At 42.0% G+C, this 21124-nt stretch overlaps 1 protein-coding gene across 2 annotated transcripts; it reads right to left on the reverse strand.

The window, feature by feature from the left end:
- Window positions 1-15080: 15080 nt before the first annotated feature.
- Window positions 15081-18139, reverse strand: hlx (H2.0 like homeobox). Of its 2 annotated transcripts, XM_004083557.4 has the most exons (4): window positions 17449-18137; window positions 16828-17013; window positions 16526-16710; window positions 15081-15909 (listed from the first exon to the last, which is right to left on the reverse strand). In XM_004083557.4, the coding sequence occupies exons 1-4, from the start codon at window positions 17894-17896 to the stop codon at window positions 15565-15567; spliced, it is 1164 nt and encodes a 387-aa protein (XP_004083605.1). In that variant the 5' UTR covers window positions 17897-18137; the 3' UTR covers window positions 15081-15564. The 2 variants fall into 2 exon arrangements, with proteins under 2 accessions (XP_004083605.1, XP_011489859.1); XM_011491557.3 differs by lacking the exon at window positions 16828-17013 and having other exon boundaries at window positions 17449-18139.
- Window positions 18140-21124: the final 2985 nt, after the last annotated feature.

Here is a 21124-nt window from a genome sequence, read left to right on the forward strand (position 1 = left end):
GGGGTGAAGGAGACCAGCAGGAGGTGAGTTAGAGGACTTGGATCGGGAACATACCGCACAGGCGGCGACGAACCTCCTGACGTCTTGCACCATAGTAGGCCAAAAAAACCTGCGTCTCAGAAGATTGAGAGTCCGGTGGACCCCTCCGTGGCAAGACACCCGGGAAGTGTGCCCCCACACCAGGACGTCGGAGCGGAGAGAGGAGGGGACGTAGAGAGTGTTATCGGGAGGAGGAGGATGGTCAGGCTCCTCATCCTGGGCCTGCTGGACCCGAGTCTCAATGTCCCAAGTGAGATTGCCGATAACGTATGTGGGCGGAATGATGGGGGCTGCTTTCTGATGGTCGTGGGCACTAAACATACGTGAGAGTGCGTCAGGTTTAATATTGCGACTACCGGGTCGATAAGTAATGGTGAAGGAGAAGCGGTCGAAAAAGAGGCACCAACGGGCCTGACGGGAGTTAAGGCGTTTAGCAGCGCGGAGATATGCGAGGTTTTTATGATCGGTCCATACGATAAAAGGGTGCTCAGAACCTTCTAACCAATGACGCCACTCTTCTAAGGCGAGCTTGATGGCAAGGAGCTCGCGATTACCGACATCGTAATTTTGTTCCGCGGGGGACAACTTCCGCGAAAAGAAGGCGCACGGCTTGAGTTTACCAGAGTGTTCCTCGCGTTGGGACAGGACGGCTCCGACCCCGGAGTCAGAGGCATCGACTTCCACGATGAATTGGCGTTGCGGATCGGGTTGTATTAGGATGGGTGCGGTGACGAACATGGTTTTAAGTTTATTAAAGGCGTTATGAGCCTCGGGCCCCCAAACAAACGGTTGATTCACCGAGGTGAGTCTGGTAAGTGGTGCGGCGAGACTACTGTAGTTTCGTATGAATCTGCGGTAAAAGTTGGCGAAACCAAGAAAACGCTGTAATTGCTTGCGTGAGCTGGGAGTCTCCCAGTTAGCGACTGCGGAGACTTTGACAGGATCGGGTCGGATGTTGCCGGCTTCAATGATGAAACCGAGAAAGGAGATGGAAGTGACATGAAACTCACATTTCTCGGCTTTAACAAATAGCTGGTTCTCGAGGAGGCGTTCGAGGACCTGACGAACATGAAAAGTATGGATTTCCGGATTGGGCGAGTAAATAAGAATGTCGTCCAGGTAGACAAAAACGAACCTATTTAGGAAGTCGCGAAGGACGTCGTTAACGAGATGCTGAAAGACTGCTGGGGCGTTAGTGAGCCCAAAGGGCATCACCAGGTACTCAAAATGCCCCAAGGGTGTGCTGAACGCAGTCTTCCACTCGTCCCCCTCCTTCATGCGAACCAAATGATAAGCGTTCCGGAGGTCTAATTTAGAAAATATGCGCGCTTCCTGTACCGAGTCTAAGGCGGAGCTGATGAGGGGCAGAGAGTATTTATTTTTGACAGTGATCTGGTTCAACTCACGGTAATCGATGCAAGGACGCAGAGATTTGTCTTTCTTTTGGACGAAGAAAAATCCGGCCCCTACAGGAGACGAGGAGGGGCGAATGTGGCCGGAGGCGAGAGACTCGTGAATGTATTTCTCCATGGAGAGCTTTTCAGGACCGGACAGGTTAAATAACCGGCCCTTAGGAAGAGTAGCGCCGTTTAAGAGCTCGATGGAGCAGTCGTAGGGACGGTGTGAGGGCAGCGCATCGGCTTTGCGCTTGCTGAAAACATTCTTAAGGTCGTGATAACAATGGGGTACCTTTGAGAGGTCGGTCTCCTCCGGAGTGTGCTCGTTATCGGGGGAGACAGGAGGGATGGCGGAGCGGAGGCAGTTGGCGAGACAGTGGGGGCTCCAGTTAGTGATGTGGAGATTAACCCAGTCGAACTGAGGATTATGACGGCGCAACCAGGGGAATCCTAGAATTACAGGAGACTGAAGAGATTTAGTGATATAAAACGGAGTGGCTTCATGGTGGTTGCCCGAGGTGATCAGGTGCACGGGTTTGGTACGGTGAGTAATGCGTGTTAGTAGTTGGCCACCCAGGCCAGCAGCTTTAACGGGATGATCTAGTGGTTCAATGGGGAGGTCGAGCTTGGACACCAAACTACAATCCATGAAGCTCTGTTCGGCTCCGGAATCGATAAGAGCCCGACAATCATGGTTACGAGAGTGATGACTAATTTTGACAGGAACATAAAGGAAATTATTTCCCTGAGAGTCCGTAGGGTCAGCCTCCCGCGGCCTGTCTTCTAGCGGGGGGCTCTCGAGTTTAAACGTAGTGTGCATTGCTGTACGTGGTGACCTGATCGTCCGCAGTAGAAGCAGGTACCCTCCTCCATGCGTCTGCGCCGTTCCTCAGGAGTGAGTTTGGAATGGCCGATCTGCATTGGTTCCTCCGGGGGTCGGCTGGTGTTTTCTCGCAAAAGGGAGGGTGGCGGCTTTGACACGGGAAACTGAGGAACAGAGTCAGCGATGGTTCTTCCGACAGAACGTGTGCGTTCGTTCTGACGTTCTCGGAGCCGCACATCCGAACGTAGGGTGGCGGAGACGAGCTCCTCAAAAGCGGTAGCTTCGGGCTGAGAACATAGATGGTCTTTGATGTGATCACTTAACGATTGGTAGAAAACGCCTTTGAGGGCAATGTCCGGCCAACCAGCCTCAACCGCTAGTATGCGAAAGTCGATCAGATGTTCACTTACAGATCTGTTGCGTTGCCTTAGGCCCAGAAGGCGGCGAGTGGCTTCCTCTGCTTTGCGGGGTTGGTCGAAGACCAGACGAAACTCCCCAATGAAGCGTTCAAAAGGTTCCTGGAAGATGGGGTTAGCTGAAAGATACGCCTGGGCCCACTGAAGGGCTTTGCCACGTAGAGAGTTAACAACGAGAGTAATTCTACAGTGGTCTGCGTGGTAATACCGCGGGGCCTGCTGGAAAATCAGTTGACATTGTAGCAAAAAACCACCACATGAACTCACGTCTCCTTGGAACGGTTCGGGTTGTAGCCGGAAATTCTCCTGAGTCCATGCAGTGGTGGCTGGGTTAGAGCTACTGGCAGCGGAAGCTGTGGAGTTGGAACTAGTGTTAGCCGTTTGTTGGCTAGTTAGCTCAACCAGCGTTTGGGAGATGCTGTCCAGACGGCGAAAAAGATCTTGCTGCGCCGTGGCCATCTGGTTGAGTGATTCAGCTTGACGTCCGAGGGCTACACCTTGTTGTGAGACGGCGAGGCGGAGTCCTTCCGGGTCAGCTGGGTCTGTGTAATGGCCAGTTCGTTCTGTCATGGCTGACGTCGTAGACGTGACTGACCCAGACGCTGAAACCCGGAAGTAACTCACGATCCGAGATGTGGGTTTAGAAGAGGTTTATTTTTACAAAGTCTTGTGGTCGAATCCTCTTCGGATGGAGACTTATAGTTCTTGGGACGGGCGTAAGGCGAGGCGTGGACGCCGAGGACGGCGGAACCAGCTTGGGGCAGGACGTGGACGCCGAGGACGGCGGAACCAGCTTGAGTCAGGACGTGGACGCCGAGGACGGCGGGACCAGCTTGAGGCAGGACGTGGACGCCGAGGACGGCGGGACCAGCTTGAGGCAGGACGTGGATGCCGAGGACGGCGGGACCAGCGAGGGGCGCGGTGGAGAGCTCAGGATGATGAAACCAGCGAGACCAGTGGTGAGGGAACCGGAGTGAGTATAACGAACTGGCGCTGAATTCTGATGAGAAGATCCCTTAAGAAGGCTGGCAGGGTGATGAGGAGATGAAGGTCAGCTGGTTCCAATCAGCAGAGCAGGTGCAGGAGCTGAGGGAGGGGGAGGTGAGCTGACAGGCAACGTGACAACTGACTGTTCATTTCCCAATACAAGTCTATGAGATTTCGGCTTCTTGGAACCAGCAGGTACTTCCTTGGACCGCTGGGGGTGGGGGGTCACTCAGTCCAGTTCTCATATATAATCAATGGTTTGATTAGGTGGGGAATGCCAGAAATGCCACAACTAACCTTTTTTGGCTTGAAAACCTATATCGGTTATCTGCATTCACACTGTAGTTAGTCCCACCAGGGTTCACGTGCAAGTGAACCGAGAGGGTCATTTACACACACCAGAGTTCATCAAAGCTTTCCCACTTGATCTCATGAATTAAACAATGATGTAGACCGGATCATAATTTTTTTTTAATTTGTGAACATGTGGACTTGTAAAATAGAAAGAATAGTTACCTAAACATGATTGTTGAGAGGATAAAAAAAAGAGTTTAAAACCAATGTTTAGGTCGTTCTAATTCGTAGAAGATTGAGGAGTTTTAATTTCGTTTTAAGTTTATTAAAAAAATAAGTCCTATGACTGACAGGATTCTCAGAAGTAGTGAAAAAACAATGTCAAGTTGCTAAAAAATATCCCAGTTTGTCTATTAGAGGCCACCATGGAGCTTTGGTGAACTTTGTCAACTTTCTAAAAAAGTGAAAAAAGGCTTTTTTACAAAGTGAAAGCATGTGAAACAATACAAAGAAGTGCATAACAAAGACCAAATTATGTCATTTAACGTTTGGACAAGTGGTGAACAAACAATGACAGTAAAGCTCTTCTTAACTGTGGAAAATCCACAATAAAACTGTTTTGGCTTTAGATGACATACAATCACTCACTTCCCCCACACCATCCCATACACGGAATTATGGGCTGTGTAGCATGTGTCTGTAGGTCGTGTGGCCTGTGCTGCTGGCTGCTGAGGAGCCTGCATCCCATCACAGGCTGTAATAGAAACCAGATGTCCGCTTGTCTTTTTAAGACTCATAATCAATAGGTTCACTCAAGGCAGCCGTGACTTTCCCTGCCTCTCTCTGCTCTGACAGTTTGTTATGAGAGGATCCGCGCAGGAATGGCGTGTCTGGGCCACAAACGAGTGTGTCAAGCGTGACATTAACTAATTGGATTCCCCACAGTACATGAGTTCGTGTTTGGAGGGGAGGGGGGTGATGGCTGATGAGGTGGGGGTGTGAGGGGGCAAAGGGATCCCTCCCTGTATCAAAGAGCCACAGGACGCTGCAGACTCGCTGCTCCAAGACACTGACTCTAAGAATCCATAGGGGTTAAAATGAAGGGGATTCCCTTTAACAGATATATATATATATATATATATATATATATATATATATATATATATATATATATATATATATATATATATATATATATATATATATATAAATCTACATCAATAAATAACAAAGGAAGCGGCACTCTAGTGCATCTCCATTTCCTGTGACTATTTCCTGCCGTCACACAGGATTGCTCTGTATCTCTGCATACAAGCTTGTGCCAAGGGAAACATAAAGTTGATGACTTTGAGGGGAAATGAAAGCTCCATGCACAGCACCGGGTTGCAGCTGGAAGACACAGAGGTGTGGTGATTAGAGAACACGGGTCGCGACCTTCTTCTTGTAATGATCACCCGATAGATGTTGCGAGCCCGAGGTCAACTGTGTGTCAGACCAAAGGAGAAGAGGGGCGAGGATAGTTGAGGGCAGCCATGCAAGTCTGCGTCTGCCTGTCATCCAGTAAAAAACAACAACTTTTTTTTAGTTACTCTTTCAAACATTTTGGCCATTAAATCCTTAAACTATTAAAAAATAAATTAAAAAAAAGGAAATTGCTAACTGAAAATTTTAAGTTTTATATGTCAAAAGGAGCCTTTAAAACAAGGAATTACTCATAGTGACTTTTCTTCAGTGTATTTTTGAACCAAATAAATACAAAAAACACTTAAGAGCCTAAATTTGTTAGGTAAATGAAGTTCCCTTTTTGTTTTTTAGGGATTTAACTTATTGAAAACTTTGAATTTTATATATATAAGAATGACAGGTATTTCAATAAATCTTTCAGAATGCACATACATTTGTCAGAAGACATAAATATTTCACAAAGTTGTACTTATAATTGAAAATTTAATATCTGTGTTTGAGGAAAGCTTGTATTTATACATTTGTTTCAAGTGTACTTGCAGATGGAGTCTGAGATCATTTAGAACAAATACAAAAAAAGAAAATTATTGCAAATCTCTGGCACTTTTTCCCCTAACAAGATATGTCACAAACCATTTACCATTTCTTTTTTTAGATTATCTATCATGTTGGGACTCAGTCAGTTTGACTGAGAGGTGTTTCACTGACTTAACATCTGTTCTCTTGTTAGGATAACACCAATATTAAGATGTATAGCAGATTTGGCAAATCCGTTCTCGATGAGGGCCGATGGGAGAGGAGTGGCAGATCTTGGATTGAGGCCTCCTTCTGTCCAGAGTGGGAATAACTCCATCTCTCACCGATAAAGGCAGCTGGCTTTGTGGACGCTCAGTAAAGTTTTATAGTCAGAAATGCACAGATGATTAGGCCAGCTGTGCAGTGTCATATATTTCCCAAACAAATCCTGCAGGAGCTGAACCCTCACCTCTTGCACATATGGGTTACAGGGCTCACACTCTCCAATGCGTACATAAATATGTGCAACAGGTTGTGCATTCAGACACTAACCTTAACTATGTGACCCTAATTAAACCAGTAAATCACACTTTCTGCAGCAGCGCATTAAGGTACAGTTAGAAAACGCTCCACTGTAACCACACACATTTGAATAAGGACAGTAATTATGATCCCTCACCCGGATCTAAGTCTGTCTGCAAGAGCTGTTAAAAGGAAGTTGGACTAAAGGATGTGAAACTGCGATTTCTATAAATCACCTGAACACTTTCTCATGTACCCCCGCTCTGTTTGCTGTGGTGATGAGTGTGTGGCATTTTCTGGATCCAAACTGTTTTGATCAAAGCCACAGTTTAATACCGAGAAGTCATGAAAGCCCCGGCAAGTTTTCTTTGCCACAGCTAAGTTTATTTTGGAACAGAAACAAGACAAAACCAAGTGACGCTTTATTTATTTTTCCCTCTCTTGCCCTTTCCTCCCTTTAACAAGCAGAGTCGTGAAGAAGAATTCCTCGATGATCCATCATTATCAGTCCAAAGTGTGTGTTCTCCGGAGGGCTGACACCAAACACACACCCACATGTAGACATAATGCGGAGTGTGACCTGGTCTAATGCAACAACACAGCCGGCTAATAAGCGGTGACACAGGATAAAATTGGCAGGAGCAATGGGGCAAGTGACATGCCTGACTGTGATTGGTCCCTTGGGTGGACAAAATATAACATGTCTGTCAGCTTCCACACCAAACTGTGAACTGTTACCTTCATTTAAATGTTGGATAACGTGAAAATAAAACTTTCACTGCCATCCTATTCCTGTAAAATATCAGACCAGGGAACTTGAGTCCTTGAGTTTTACTTCAGAGACCCATTCCGATCATCTTTTGATTTATTTTTTAAGCGTTCCTAGTGGTCTTTTAATTATGATGATGCCGTTTTAAAGTAAAATCCAAAAGCCTGTCTTTTAGGACATAGTTTCTGCAGAGCGGCAGTAGAGATTTGCGTCAAAGTTGTGGGCAGGACCATTGGTGTGGAGCAACCCTGCCCCCCTTTCCCCTGCCTGTTGCTGAGCCTTCTCTGTTTGCACACTCTTGCTACCTTACAGCCCCTCGCACCCCCAACCTAACATTACTTGTGCAACAAAAATTAAGCCAGTAGTCCCATTTTTGTTGGGGCCGTACAGTTTTGAGCTAGGTGTCAGCTTAGACAAGGAAAATTGAGATGAACATGGATCTAGTCGTCTACGAGTGGATGCAGAGCAGGGAGCTTTTGGCCCGTCCATTGTAGTTTCTACCTAAAAAAAACTAAAAACCTCAATGTATGTACAGCTATGTACATCTTCATTTTTTTCGTCTGCTCCTGGTTTACGATTTAAATCAAGAAATACACTACTGTTAAAAACATCAAAAACATATATATATATAGATTTTTTTTTTTATCAGAGTGGGTCTTTAAATTATAACATTTGATTTAATCTATAGGTGTTGGTGACCCAGCTGCTGAAAAAAGGGCAAACACATTGTTGGTCATTTGGTATCATTGTCAGCAGACATGCTTTATCTTGTTATTCACTGAGCTGTGCTTCGTTTCAGCTCCTCTCTGTAAAACTACATCTGTGAGACACGATAAGCAGCAAAAAAGGGGAAATGAGGAAACCTCAGACTATACTCAGCAGTCAACATTTATCTTCAGAGAGAAGAGAGAGAGAGGCCACGCAGGTGACTTTCAATCATGTGTCAGGTTCTCGCTGCCTCTAACGCATGTTTATTTCTGCTGTACACAGTGAAATACAGCTCTGCAAAGCTCATGAGCTCTCAACAAAAGCATATCTGCAGCCAAAACCAAACCGCAATGAGTGAAAGGGTGTTAACCCCAGAATCCCAGTCTCTGTAGTCAGCAATTTGTTAAACTTTTCTCAAAATTATAAATAACTTACAGAATTCTTTATGCTTCATCACAAAGTGTTTAAGGCTAAACATATTTTTCTTATCTTTTTTTGTTTTTTTTTGTAAAAAGGCATTGCTCTTTTGTCGGTAAACCTTTGATAACATCCAAAAAAAAAAAAAAAAAAAAAAAAAAAAGTTGTCTAAAAATAGTCTGCAGCAGGTGTCTTAAACCTTTCTCAAACCTTTCTCAGTTGAACTTCCAAAACAACTCAAATCATTTTTATTATCTGTTTTAAAAGTGTTTCAGGTAGTCTTTTAATTATGATTATGCGGTTTTAGCCAAAACCTGTGTCGCTTTACAGGACATAGTTTCTGCAGAGGCAGTGGTTCATTTAAAATTCACCTCTGAGTTGTTGGCGGGACCATTGGTGTGGAGTAAGGCTGTCGTCATTTCCCATCCTCCATCTGTTTACGCGCTATCCCTCTAATTCAAAGCTCCTAATACCCCCTACCTAACATTATAGGTACAACCAAAATAATGAGCATTATTAGAGTGATCCAGTTGTATAGTTTTGAGTCAGATGCCAGCTCAGGTGAGGAAAACAAAGATGTACCAGTCTTCTACAAGTGGATGCATCAGAATGAAGTGGAGCAGGAAGCTTGTGGCCTGCTGTTGTAGTTTCTACATCAAATCTAGAAGCTTTTTCCAACAGCATTTTTGCATGTGCTCCTGATTCACCCCAATTAGAATAAAGAAATACTCAGATATGCAATTTTAAGCTTAATTTTCTTTATAAATGTTCTCCATCTAAAGAAAATTCCCACAAGAACATGTTGAAAACACCAAAAAAAAAGATTTTTTTGGAGTGGGTCTTTCTTTCGACTAATGTGAAATCAAATCAAATCAAGCTGTATTTATTAAAAAAAAGAAGTGCTCTTTATGTTTGAATACTTTGGCTCAAAGTGCTTCACAATGAAAAACAAAACATAATCACAAAAGTTTTAATTAAAACCAACCTTTGAATTCAACCTTCCAAGAAGGTGACATCATGTTGTCTGTTTTCTTGAGACGATTCCATCAGTGCTGTTATGTCCGGACCAGAACCTTTTGGATTGTCTGCTTTGTTTGGACAGGTGCAAAAACCCATTGGAACAAGCAATTAAACTGTGGCCTTAATTCAATTGCTTAGGAACCCTGGTACAATTCACTACAATGAGAATGGACTGAAAGCAAATGCCTGGAGCAAGATTTTTGATATTTGCACCGCTTCCACATTTTGCACCAACTGTAGGGGGCTCAAACAGTAGCAAAAGAAAGAAAGAAGAAGCCCCTATCTGCTTGTCCAGTGTGAACACCATGGGCTAAGCGTGAGTTCAAGAAGACGCTTTAGGTGCGTCACGTGTGAACTTGAGTGTTCATTAAGAAAAATAGCCCACAATGCCTATCCAGCATAAAAAGGAAAAGCTAAAACATTTTTTTCAATCAATGTATCCTTACTCTTTTTCCTCCTGGTCAAAAGTAATTTCAAGTAATTCCACTCCCAAACAAGTAGTCTGTAAGTAGTGAAAGTTTTTGGCACTAATGGTTCTGTTTGGTTCACTCTCAAAAGTGCAGTGTGAAAGCATACCAGCCAAAACCAAAAAACGTTTCATGTCAAAATGTTTCGCTTAGATCACACTTAAGTGGCTGGCCAAGACCTAACTCACAATGAAATAAACAAAAACACAAAACAAGACTGAAGCTTCAAGGTCTAAATCCAGAACTAGACATAAAACTCTCTTCTCACATATTAAAGCTTGTTGTACGGTAACAGAACTGCAGTTAGATCTCCCTGGTTTAAAGTAGCAGAGTTAAAATTTGCTCCTGATGACAGGTAATGTAAAATTAAGTGTTATTTCACGTTCTCTCTTCTGTATTTACATCTCAGCGTGCAGCCAGAGCTCCACCATAATCTCCCTCCCAGTGTGTGCATCACTCAGTGAATTCGGCCTCAATGAAAACAGGCGGGCAGTCAGACCACTGCCCATTTGTAGCCTTAATTAACACCAAACCTCTGCACCCGTCACAGATTACAGCATATACCACACGGCTGGCTCAGGACGACGGTCTACAGTCTGCAATAAAACGGTTCCTTTGCGGCCTCATTAAAAACATGGCGGTAGGTCAGGGAACTTTAAGCTTATAACTGCTTGCTGCTGGCCATCAGTTCAAGCTCTGCAGACGGTGTAATATTTGAGAACAGTGGTGAAAGAAAGCTTCAGAAGTGATCTCCAGGTGTTGGATCATCCACCAAGAGAGGCTTCCAAGGACGAACAGAAGAGAGCTTTAGTAGGTAGAGGCTGAAATCCGTGTTAGAGGGGGGTCTTCTGGCTGGATCATAGTACCCTACTGGTTGTGGTCCACAGCCAGTGCAGTGGTAAGTAACTGTGGAGCCAAGGTGGAGTGAACAAGGAAGGGAGGAAACTCGGAGAGAAACCATGAAAAATGTGGAGCATGAAAATGTCTCCTTTGGTTTATGGCAGCTCAGTCTGGCTTCCAAGAGAAACACATCTTTAAATTTAACTTGAGATGTCTCTTTTTTCTTCTCCTTCCACTCCCAACTGTTGGCAAGAGCCTGGTTTTGAAAGCCAAGCCAAGATGCTTGGAAACTGCGACCATGTTAAAAAAGCACTCAATAATGTGGGTTTTTGGAAATGTGGCGACAGCTCCTGTATAAGGGGCTCAGTTTCAGCCTTTCTGAACATGCTTGGTACGTTTGCAGCTGCAGAGAAATAAAAAAAAAAGTCTTTTTTTTTTTTTTTTTTAGAAAAACAGTGCATTGCACATTAACACCATATTTATTGAGAGTAAATATGAAGTGCGAGGAAGGAAATCTTTTGAAATAAAATCTTTAAATTCAGCAATTTATGGATTCTTTGGGCGATTTCTCACTTCACACTCAGTGTATACTGGTCTGATCCTGCTGCAGAAGCTTTAAACGTACTTGTATCTTCTGATAAACGTCTCAACTGTACTTAGAATGTAAAAGGCTATAAATAATGCACTGGATACTAGTTATTCCAGTAAGTTGGACTGAAATGACGGGGATGGCTAAAACATTTTGGCCTGGTATCAAATTAAAGTTTGGTAGAGTGTAATAATATTTTGCTAGCCTCAGGAGGGAGTCGTCTCTCTTGCTGATGTTTTAGAGCTCACACAGGAAAAGAGTGTCCATCCAATGTCATAAATCTTTGTTTGATGGAACAAACATACCTCTGAAAGAAACAAAGCAATGTCTATGAAAAGATGCATTTTTATCTCAAAAGTTTATTTTGAAAGAGTTCATGTTAAAAAAAAGGTTTGATTAGCAAAACACACTGAGATCAAAATAACATTTTCGGATTTACCACATAAAAAATCAGAAAAAATGTCATAACCATGTCTCATGTTGTTTGTTTAGTTTTCACTTTTAAACTTGTACTACTTTTACATATTTTATAGAGAAAATAAATAATAAACAAAATAAATCCTTTTTTTGTTTTAAGCTTGACACAATAGCAACCATAGCTACAAAAATGACACTGAACGATAATAATAATGCTAATAATAATTATAAACTTATTATGCATTAAAAAAGTAAGAAATGCTATTTTATTGGTGTCAAAAATGGAAGTTTTCATCATATCAATGCATTTGATTAAATAATTAGAAGTCAACAAAAGTAAATGTGTTTGTAGTTTTAATTTCTATTTGTTAGGTAGGTTAAAAGAAAATAGTCATAAAAGGATTCCAATTCATTTTTGAGCGATTCTCAGATATTAACCCCACATCAACTCAATGTCAATAATTAAAGAGATTTTGATTTAAAAAGTATTCTATTATTGACGAAATCATTCAGCACAAAAGTTTAGTGACATAAAAAGGCATTAAATGTCATCAATTCATGTAATAATGTTTCATTTAGTCAAAGATTATACTAAAATTCACGAAATCCAAATGTTTATTTTTTCCGATTTAACTAAAGTCCTGTGCTTAATGTTTTTTTTCTTCAAAACTCATTAAAAAGTTGCCGAAAAACTTTAAACTAAAACCATTTGGAGGTCAAACAGACGCTGACAGGATTTACTGAAACACCCTTTCAGGGCTTTTTCACACAAGTGCTGAACTGATGACGAACAGGCTTCAGATGACTGCTTTGAGACTTTATTTTGAAGATGTGGCAGCAGGAAAACTGTGGTTTGGCATCAATTCCCAACCAATTAAATCGCCAAGACTCAATTACATACATTTAAAAAGTAATAAAGCAATAATGCCACAAAGTATAAGTGATAATGTCCTTTAAAAGGCTCATTGAGATGCAGACATGGAGTTTTGAAACATCCTATCTAATCTATAGAAATATGTCTTTGAGACACTCGTATCATGATTTTCATCATTGTCATCATCATCATCATCATGATTTACATTTTTTCTAAGATATAAGCAGAAATAAGTAAAGGCTTATCTTCTAATTCTTCTTAGCCTTCTGTTGCCCAATCATTTGCTGAGTTATGGTGCAAGGTTTGTTTTTTTTCCTGCAGCACTATAGCCTTTGCTAAAGCCTCCATTGATGCATTACTACTCCAAAGAAATCCGCATGAACCTCATATTTAATGCCTTGAAGCACTTAAGAGCTTGCAGCTCCTCTTTGCCATTTTTTCTAACACTTAACATTTTCGAGGTGTTACATTTTTGCACAGTCTGCAAGGCTGGTTATGGACCGACCCATCCTGTTCAGCTTCAACAGATGGAATTTCTCCCATCCTGCTCATTAGGACAGTTCACAAATCAAGCATAATGCTAAGCCTTTGGATTGTTATTGTTAATGGACATGTTCAAATACAAATAAAATTTATGTTTTTTTTAGCATGATTAAAGCCACTCAGACATTTACTGTACGGGAATTAAACAGCGAATATTAGGCTGATAAAGTGCAGGGCTGTTGTTGCCTTCCATGGAAACTCTGATAGCCTCTTCATCCACCGTGAATTAGGAGCGGGGATTAACACAAGTGCCATCTGCTTCTCAACCGTCAGTTGCTTTACGAGGAGCTGAGCTGGAGTTTGGGCTAAAATGGAAAAGGAGAAGGCTGCAGGTATGAAGTGCAGTGCAGCAGCAAGGAAGAAGAGGGGGGGAATGAAAAGTGAAATTCAAGATGCCATAAGCTACAACGGAAAAGCTGCAGCTCCCGGGGGGTCAGTCCTCTTTCCGGAGGAAAGTGAAACCCAGAGTAGATAGAGTTTGAGGTGGTCCGGGTTTTGGGGTCACTTACTATGATGTTGATGCTAACAAGACAAAAGGCCTTGACTAAAAATGCAATTGCAACAAATGCTTTCAGTTTCTTTTAAAAAGAGACATTTTCCACAAGCAGCATCAGAAAAAAAGGGTTAATGTTTGCCCTGTCGTAAGTCCGTTCAGTGTTTCTTAATATAGATGTATTTCTCTTTCAGAAGAAAATATTTGTATCTCTAGTTCTGATTTTTCTGTAATTTTTTCTCTGGAAGCTCCTCAACCAGAGCCAAACATCACCTCACAAGCAAGGATGAGTTTGAAGAGCATAAACTTTAATAAACAAAAAGCATATTTTTGAGGAAAAAATGGAAATAAATAGTGGCTTCACATAAAAAACACATGTGATCGCATTTTAAAAAACTTGTAGCATAGTAAATAATTAAAAAAAATGTTAAATGTTTTCTAAACTTGCTGGATTTAATGAAAATTACTGTCAAAAATAATCTCTTAGTATTGTGGATTTGAATACTTTATATTAATTCAAACATGTTGGTTTTTAATGTAAAAAGAAATGTACATTTTTACCAAAAAGAAGACACCTAAATATTTCTTTTTGTCCTTTCCTTTTGTGGGTTATTTTATGGGGAGGTACTCCTAAAAACTCTTCTTCCACCAATTGCTCTTTAAGACGTTTTGTTAAGCAGCACAACAGTTGTTTATTTTATATAAACCCCACACCAGTTTTGTTTACCCATAAAACTTCTGCAGGCTTCATTTTCCATCAACAAACCTCTTAATAGCAGAGGCGAGCTGTCACAGATATATACAATAATTTATTTTGAATGTTTTCCTCCAGACACTGCAGCTCTGATATATATTTATACTCAGAAGGATAAACAACGGCGTGACTCAGTCTGTCATCTCACACAATCCTGCATGTAGCTTCTTTGTGAGGAATTTTCTGGAGGGCCTATCAGCTTCTGCTTTAAAAGTACATTTGCAGAGTGTCACTGGAGATGAGAGCCCTGTAAAAATCACAGCCAAAGGGTTTAACGGAGAACATAATGGCATCAAATAGCATTAATAATGCTGTTGCATTGATCTGATTGGCAAACTAAATGTCTTCTTTTTATTTTGTAAGTTAAAAAATGGTTAATGCTATTAAGCTTAAAAAAAGGCCTAAAGGAGGAGTTGTTGACTGCATGTGTCTGCATGCATAAAATATACTCATCCGGGTCGTCTCTGCTATCTGGAGCCAGGAAATGTATACAAACGATAAACTCTTCGTTAGGCTACAGATTGGAAGAGCCAGTGCTTACATTTAGGAAGGTATACACTTTAAAACCACTTCTCGTTTTTTTCAGACATTTAATGATTTCACTAATCAGACGTTTTATATCAAGAAAAGCAATGAATTAAGTTTTAAAATTATTTTTGTATTCTTTAAAAAAAAAAAAAAAACTTACGATCTGTTTAAAAAACAAAAAACAAACAAAAAACCAAATGATAATGATGGAGTTGAAAATACCAGCAATTTATTTACAATATTTTCAGTGCAAATAATTATTCACAAAATAACAAGTTAACCTTTAGCAGATCAAAAGAAAAGAGGTACACTTTCATTTACAGCGTGAGTGGTTCTTAACCTGAAAGGATGAGGATGTTCAGTCTGAAGCTCCTCTGAAGGCCGGAAATCCGTCATTTTGAATGTTTAAATAACCTTTGGCTTCGTCATTAGAGCTTTGCAAAACAATAGAAATAAAAGATACTTTTATTTATTTATTTATTTTATTTCACACCTTCACCGGTCTGATCCTTGCGTCTGAAGCTAAAATAATGTGAACAGATCAAGGCGTCTTTTGGCTCCTTCGTTGTCAAACTGACCTGATTTGGATGAAGTTCCACTCTTTAGATTTTTGTCCTCGGTTCGTGAAAAAAAAAGGTAAAAATAAAAAATCTATCCCTCCCATCGTTCGAGACCTAACCCAGTTCTTCATATGAGCACCTGCGCGGCCGCTGTGTCCGTGACCGTCTGCGTCGCGTCCGCGCAGCCGGTCTGCGCGCTCCCGCTCATGATCACGCTGGTTTTGTTGTGATCAGAAATGTCCAAATGTGCATCAACGCTCTCCTCCTCCTCCTCTTCCTCCTCGGCCTCCTCCGATTCGCACTCACTCCTGCCCTCGCTCTCACATTCAGACTCCAGCGGCTCTTTGGGCTCTCGACTGCCCGCCTCTGACAGACTTTTGTCCGGCTTTGTCTCCTTCTCCTTGTCCTTCTGAGCCTGGGCCTCTTTGGAGTGTCTCCACTTCATGCGTCTGTTTTGGAACCACACCTTCACCTGGAAGTACAAACACGGTTAACCTCACATTTTTAACCCACAAGTATTACATTTCTTAAAATCCTCTTTGTTACGTTTCTTTTTTTTTTTCTGTTCTGAAAATATTTTGCGCAACATCCAGAAATAACCAGATGAATGTCATATGTTTGTTGTGAAAGATTCATATCCCCACGTTAAAACATGTAAAAATGACAAAAAACATACAACCTTCCAATATTATTTTTTTAAATCACAAAAGAAGAGATGGAGTAAATGCTAAATGATCAGCTGATCCGTACGCTGGAGGCTGAGGCCTGCATCACAGCTTCCTATAGATACAAATGTCACCATTTGAGTGAGGAAAATAATATAAAATTATGGGGGGGGGGGGTGTCTCCTATACATCCAATTTGCTTATTTTTTATGATTCCTTTAGAATTGAACTGAAGACACTGCAGGTGAAAATCAAAGTGACAACTTTTACTGTTTTGGAATCATGTAGGTCTCTACTTCTTATCTTTGTCCAGTTTGAGCTGTTGTCATAGCAACACACCCACCTTTTATTATTATTATTATTTTTTTAGCTTCATCAATGTTATCAAACGTGACCATTCCCTTACAGAACAATCCCCCTTACCTGAGCATCTGTAAGGCCCAGCATGGCTGCCAACTGCTTTCTGTCAGGTTTGGTGACGTATTTCTGGATTTCGAATCTCTTCTCGAGCCCTTTTCTCTGCAGGTTTGAGAACACAGCCCTGGACCACGACCTCTTCCTCTTGTACGTCTGAGGCATCGTGTCTTTGGTGAGGACGGCGTACGGCCCTATAAAAAGACAAAAAGGGGGATCACAGATTATAGTAAAAATCAGAGGGTCTTGACCTGAAAGCAGATGTGAGAGCAGATGTTCCAGCCAGCTAAACTCCTACAGGTGATGTCTACCTGGAAAGGTGTCCTGAAACTGATGCTGGCCTGAGTGTCTGCTGCTGCTGCTGCTGCCTAGTGAACTCATCATGGAGGATGCGTCGCTCATCCCGGGGTCTATGGAGGAGAAGTACTGGCTGGCCGGAGCTTGAACGGGGATTTGGATACCTGACTGACGGTTCGAGCTAACAATAGATGTGAGATCTGTTGCACAGTGAGAGATGATGGGCTTTAGTCAGTAAAATGGTTAAAAAATTACAAGCAAAGTGGGAGTAAAGTAGTCTAAAGGTTTGAGTAGTTTTTAAATTGATAGCAGGGTGAATTCCAGACTTTCAGCTGTAGCTGACCTCTGACCTCTTATTAGGGGGCAAGAGATGAGAGGGTTTCCCCACAGGACTTCTCATTATGAAGCTATTTGCGCTGGATGTACTCCCTAAACCTGTTCATGTAAGTAAGCTGACTGTGAAAAAGTGTTAGTTTGGTTTGCTGCTTTCAGTTCCTAAACTGTTTTCTTACAAGACTGTTAGAATGTGGACAGTTTCTAAGGTCTAAAATAGGTGGTTGTTGACATTTTTTCTTTCTAGATGATTGAGTAAAAAAATACTTTCAACAAACTTTCAAAAAAGTTCCTCCTCTCACCTCTTAACGATGACTTTTCTTTGCTTTTTGGATCAAAATCCGCGGATAATATTCGATCAATTCCAAATTTGAGGTCTTTGCTTGAAGTCGGTGGTCCTTGCTGGGAGCTGAATGCAGTTCTGGTCACTTGTAGTCCGTGTCTGTGGTACGGAGACGCCGGACCCATGCGCGCACCAAAGACTGATGAGTCCGGTGCAACGGGAGACGGACGCAGAGGGGAGCTGCTGGAGTGCGCCTGTTGAGCGCGGTGGTGGTGGTGGTGGGGATGTGCCATATGCACCATGAGGGCGGATGATCCTGGGATGTTCTCCGCATCTCCTGCCTGTAAAATGTCTGCAATGCAAAAGGACGGCTTCTTCATTGTATCCACAGCGAAACCTCCGGCGCAGTACGCGGACCAGAGGCTAAAATTTGATGCGTAAAACGGGTTGAGACCGGCGGTGTACATTCCGGAGCCTATATTTTTCACGGGAGGGGGGACGAAGGCAGAGGCATGAACAAAACAAAATCACAGGTTGCGTATTTTTCGTGGAACAACACTCGACCTCTTTGCGTAAAAGCCTAAATCGCTCTCCCAACTCTGAAACTCGTACCCTGCAGCTCCGCTCTGAAGTTACTCCGCTGACACTGATTGGTTGCTCTCTGGGCCAATAGGCGCCGCGCGTTTCTGCTCACATCACGCCCTTGCAAATGATGATGATGTGAAACACCGCCTGCCTCTCACACACTCATGACCACGGACGCTCCGGGGCAATTTTGATCCGGAGATGATGGATTGATTGCTTGAGGAGACCCTTCTCCTCGCCCCATATTACACAGTCCAGTACTCTCACTAGGCTGACTTTTTTTTGTAAACTGAAGATGAGAGACATAAAAACCATAAAAAATTGAGACTTCAGTAATATTTTAAGAACCTCATTTAGCTCCATTTCATCCTTTTTTAATGGCTGTGATTCGTGTTAAATGAGCGGATGCGCCTGCTAGATTTACACCCGAAATAGAACCAGTTTTAGTATTTTAGGATGCAGCAGAAATCCTTATTTCTTCCGGAGCCAAGAGGAGGGGGTCATTTATAATGACTGTTAGAACTTCCCTTGTTCAATATTTGTGCAACTTTATCTCAACCTGCAAGTTGCACGGTGACGCAAATCCGTCTCCACGCTCATAATAAACAGAGGAAATCTAATCCCCCCCTCTCCAACCCCCCACCACGCCTAAACGAAAACACAATTAACTTCAGAGGCGATGGTTCATCCGCACTGCTCCTCAAGATTCTCATAAAACAAAGACCGAGCCATGATCAGAACAGAATTGTTTTTTTTTCCAGATGTTTCTTAAGTGCCAATAATGAGCTGCCTTTCTGTCCCCTCCGCCCCCCCCCCCTCCTCCTTCCTCAAGCTCCGACCGATCGCATGGTTCTCCTGTATGTGTTGAAACAATAGCTTCTGAAGCCCCACAGTCATTTAGTTCATGATTCATGCGGGGGGGCGCCAATGACCCTGACTGCGTGCTATCATGATGTTTTCGAGTGACACTTTTCCGGGTTAAAATTAGAAACGGCGTTTAACGTTCGCCCTCCATCACGCAGTCAAAACAATCCAGGGAAGAGGATGTGGCCGTGCACAGCGCGCCGAGAGTTATTTCAGGTGCTGATGAGCTTTTTAGTGGGAAGCGCAGTGGGTAACGGGCCTCAGATCAGCTTTTACGCGCGGTGTGCGCGCCTCTATGTGGAGGAGAGGATTTGATTCAGGCTTTAAATAGCTGGATCATGGAAAGATTCAAGAGCGCGCACCCAAGACGCTCACAACGTCAAGAACGTCTGATTTTAACGAGTGTCCTTAAAGACAAGAGTGTACGCAACAAGGTCTCTTATTATAGCAATTTTAAATGTGAGGCTCTAAAAGATGTAATATTGTAAAACGGACACGTTTGATTCACAAATCACCCGCAGAAACTAAAACCTTTCTGTCAGAGTCCTGCTGGATGCTATTATTCACCTTAATGTCCCTTTTCCCATGCTGACCTCCGCAGAGCAGCATGAATGATGGCGGGATGGGATTACCGCCCGTGCCAGCAGCTCCTGTCTCTGCGTTAAAGTCTTTAAAAGGTTCAGACATGAGTTTGGATGGAACAATTGGACGTTCTCACTTTCGGACATCCCGCAGAAATAGTTTTAAGTCGCATCACAGCTAAAAACTCGTTTTCTTCAGTTTACGTGCTTGAGGCAACTTTTAGCACATTTACGGAATATTTTAAATTGAACACAGTTTACATGTATTTTATTTGTGTAACGCTCTTATTGTTCTGTTGTGACCTTTGCGTTTTATTTCGAAAATAACTTGTTTCAATCAGTTCTATACTTTTTTGTTCAGTTATTTTGTAAAAAAAACAAAACAAAAACAAAAAGCTTAAAGCCAATTAACCACTCCCTTCACAAAAACACTTTACCAGTAATTTATTAAAAATTTATTATTGGAAATATTTACATTTTGATCGTTTTTTAAATAATTTTCTTTAATTCTTTTTAAATATAGAACTTGGTGAACAAAAAGAATTTTTGCTGGCTAGAGCTGAAAGAAAAAAAAGTAATCCTCGTGCGTTTCTCTTTGCGCAGTTTTGGTCCACGCACTCTGCAGCGCAGCTAATCAGAGCCCGAACCATCAAAAAGAAAACAGTGTTGATGCGTTTATGAGTCATTCGCTGTGAACGAAAACAAACGCCGTGCTGTTGCGCACAGTTCATCGGCTGATGTTTAAAGCCTCTCTATTGTTGTGGCCTGATTGGCCGCTGCGTGTTTGTCAGGAAGTCTTATCAGAGAAGTCATTGAGCACCTCAGGCCTTTGCAGAGAGTCCCAATAGTACTCCGAAAATTATTGCTCCCCGCGCGTAAATGGGACCCTCCATCCCTGGCTTACTATTTCTGGCAATGTTTGCCTTGGGAAGGAACTTTCGCAGGTTTAATGGGACCTTGGCCATTGTGTACAGCCTTCTGTGTGGCACGCTGCCATCATTTCTACACAGAATGGGAGGAGGGGGGTATAATGACTAAAGTCAATTCAGGCTGTCCCGCTTCTGCGATGAACAAACTGCGGGAGCTTTCCAGAGACTACACAGTGCGCGGATTTTGCAAAGTTAAAACAAGGCTTCTGGAACAATTTTTTTTACACATTTTGTTATTTGAAAAATGCATTAAATGACCACAAAATATTCTCAAAAATCTGCAAGGGGATGGAGAGCCTTAAATGTTCTTGCAGCTCCCCCCAGTGACTAAATACTGCTTTTAAAAAGGTTTTAAGAAAAAAAATCAAAGAAACTAAAGGTGTTTTATGCTTAAAAAAGAAAGCAAAAAGGCACAAACAACAGGAAAATCATCTGTCTCAATTTTACTGTTTTTAAACATATATTTCTAATGCTTAAAATGAACCCTTTTAAGTTTAAACTAATTGTTTTAAAACAGAAGCGAACGATGATGTTTCTTACAGCTTTTCAAAATAAAACTACTTCATTTTCACTTAACATGAAATAAATAGTTGAGGCAGATTAAAACATTGAAGTTTAACCAGTAAAGTTTTTTGTGAGATAAAAAAATACATTAAAAAATTTAAGGCTTTCGTCTTAAAAAAGTTTTAATATGAAATCCTAATTATGTGTGTTTAATTGAGTAGAACATTTATAA

Source organism: Oryzias latipes, chromosome 24, assembly GCF_002234675.1.
Source record: "Oryzias latipes chromosome 24, ASM223467v1".
In the NCBI taxonomy this organism is placed as follows: domain Eukaryota; kingdom Metazoa; phylum Chordata; class Actinopteri; order Beloniformes; family Adrianichthyidae; genus Oryzias; species Oryzias latipes.

Bases quoted from the DNA above. Each gene is read 5' to 3' on its own strand.
- hlx (XM_004083557.4), bottom strand. From the start codon at position 17,896: ATGTACACCGCCGGTCTCAACCCGTTTTACGCATCAAATTTTAGCCTC. The intron at 17,014-17,448 runs GTGAGAGGAGGA...ACTGTGCAACAG, and splicing joins AGAAAAGTCATCGTTAAGAG to ATCTCACATCTATTGTTAGC. The intron at 15,910-16,525 runs GTAAGGGGGATT...TTGTACTTCCAG, and splicing joins TGGGCCTTACAGATGCTCAG to GTGAAGGTGTGGTTCCAAAA.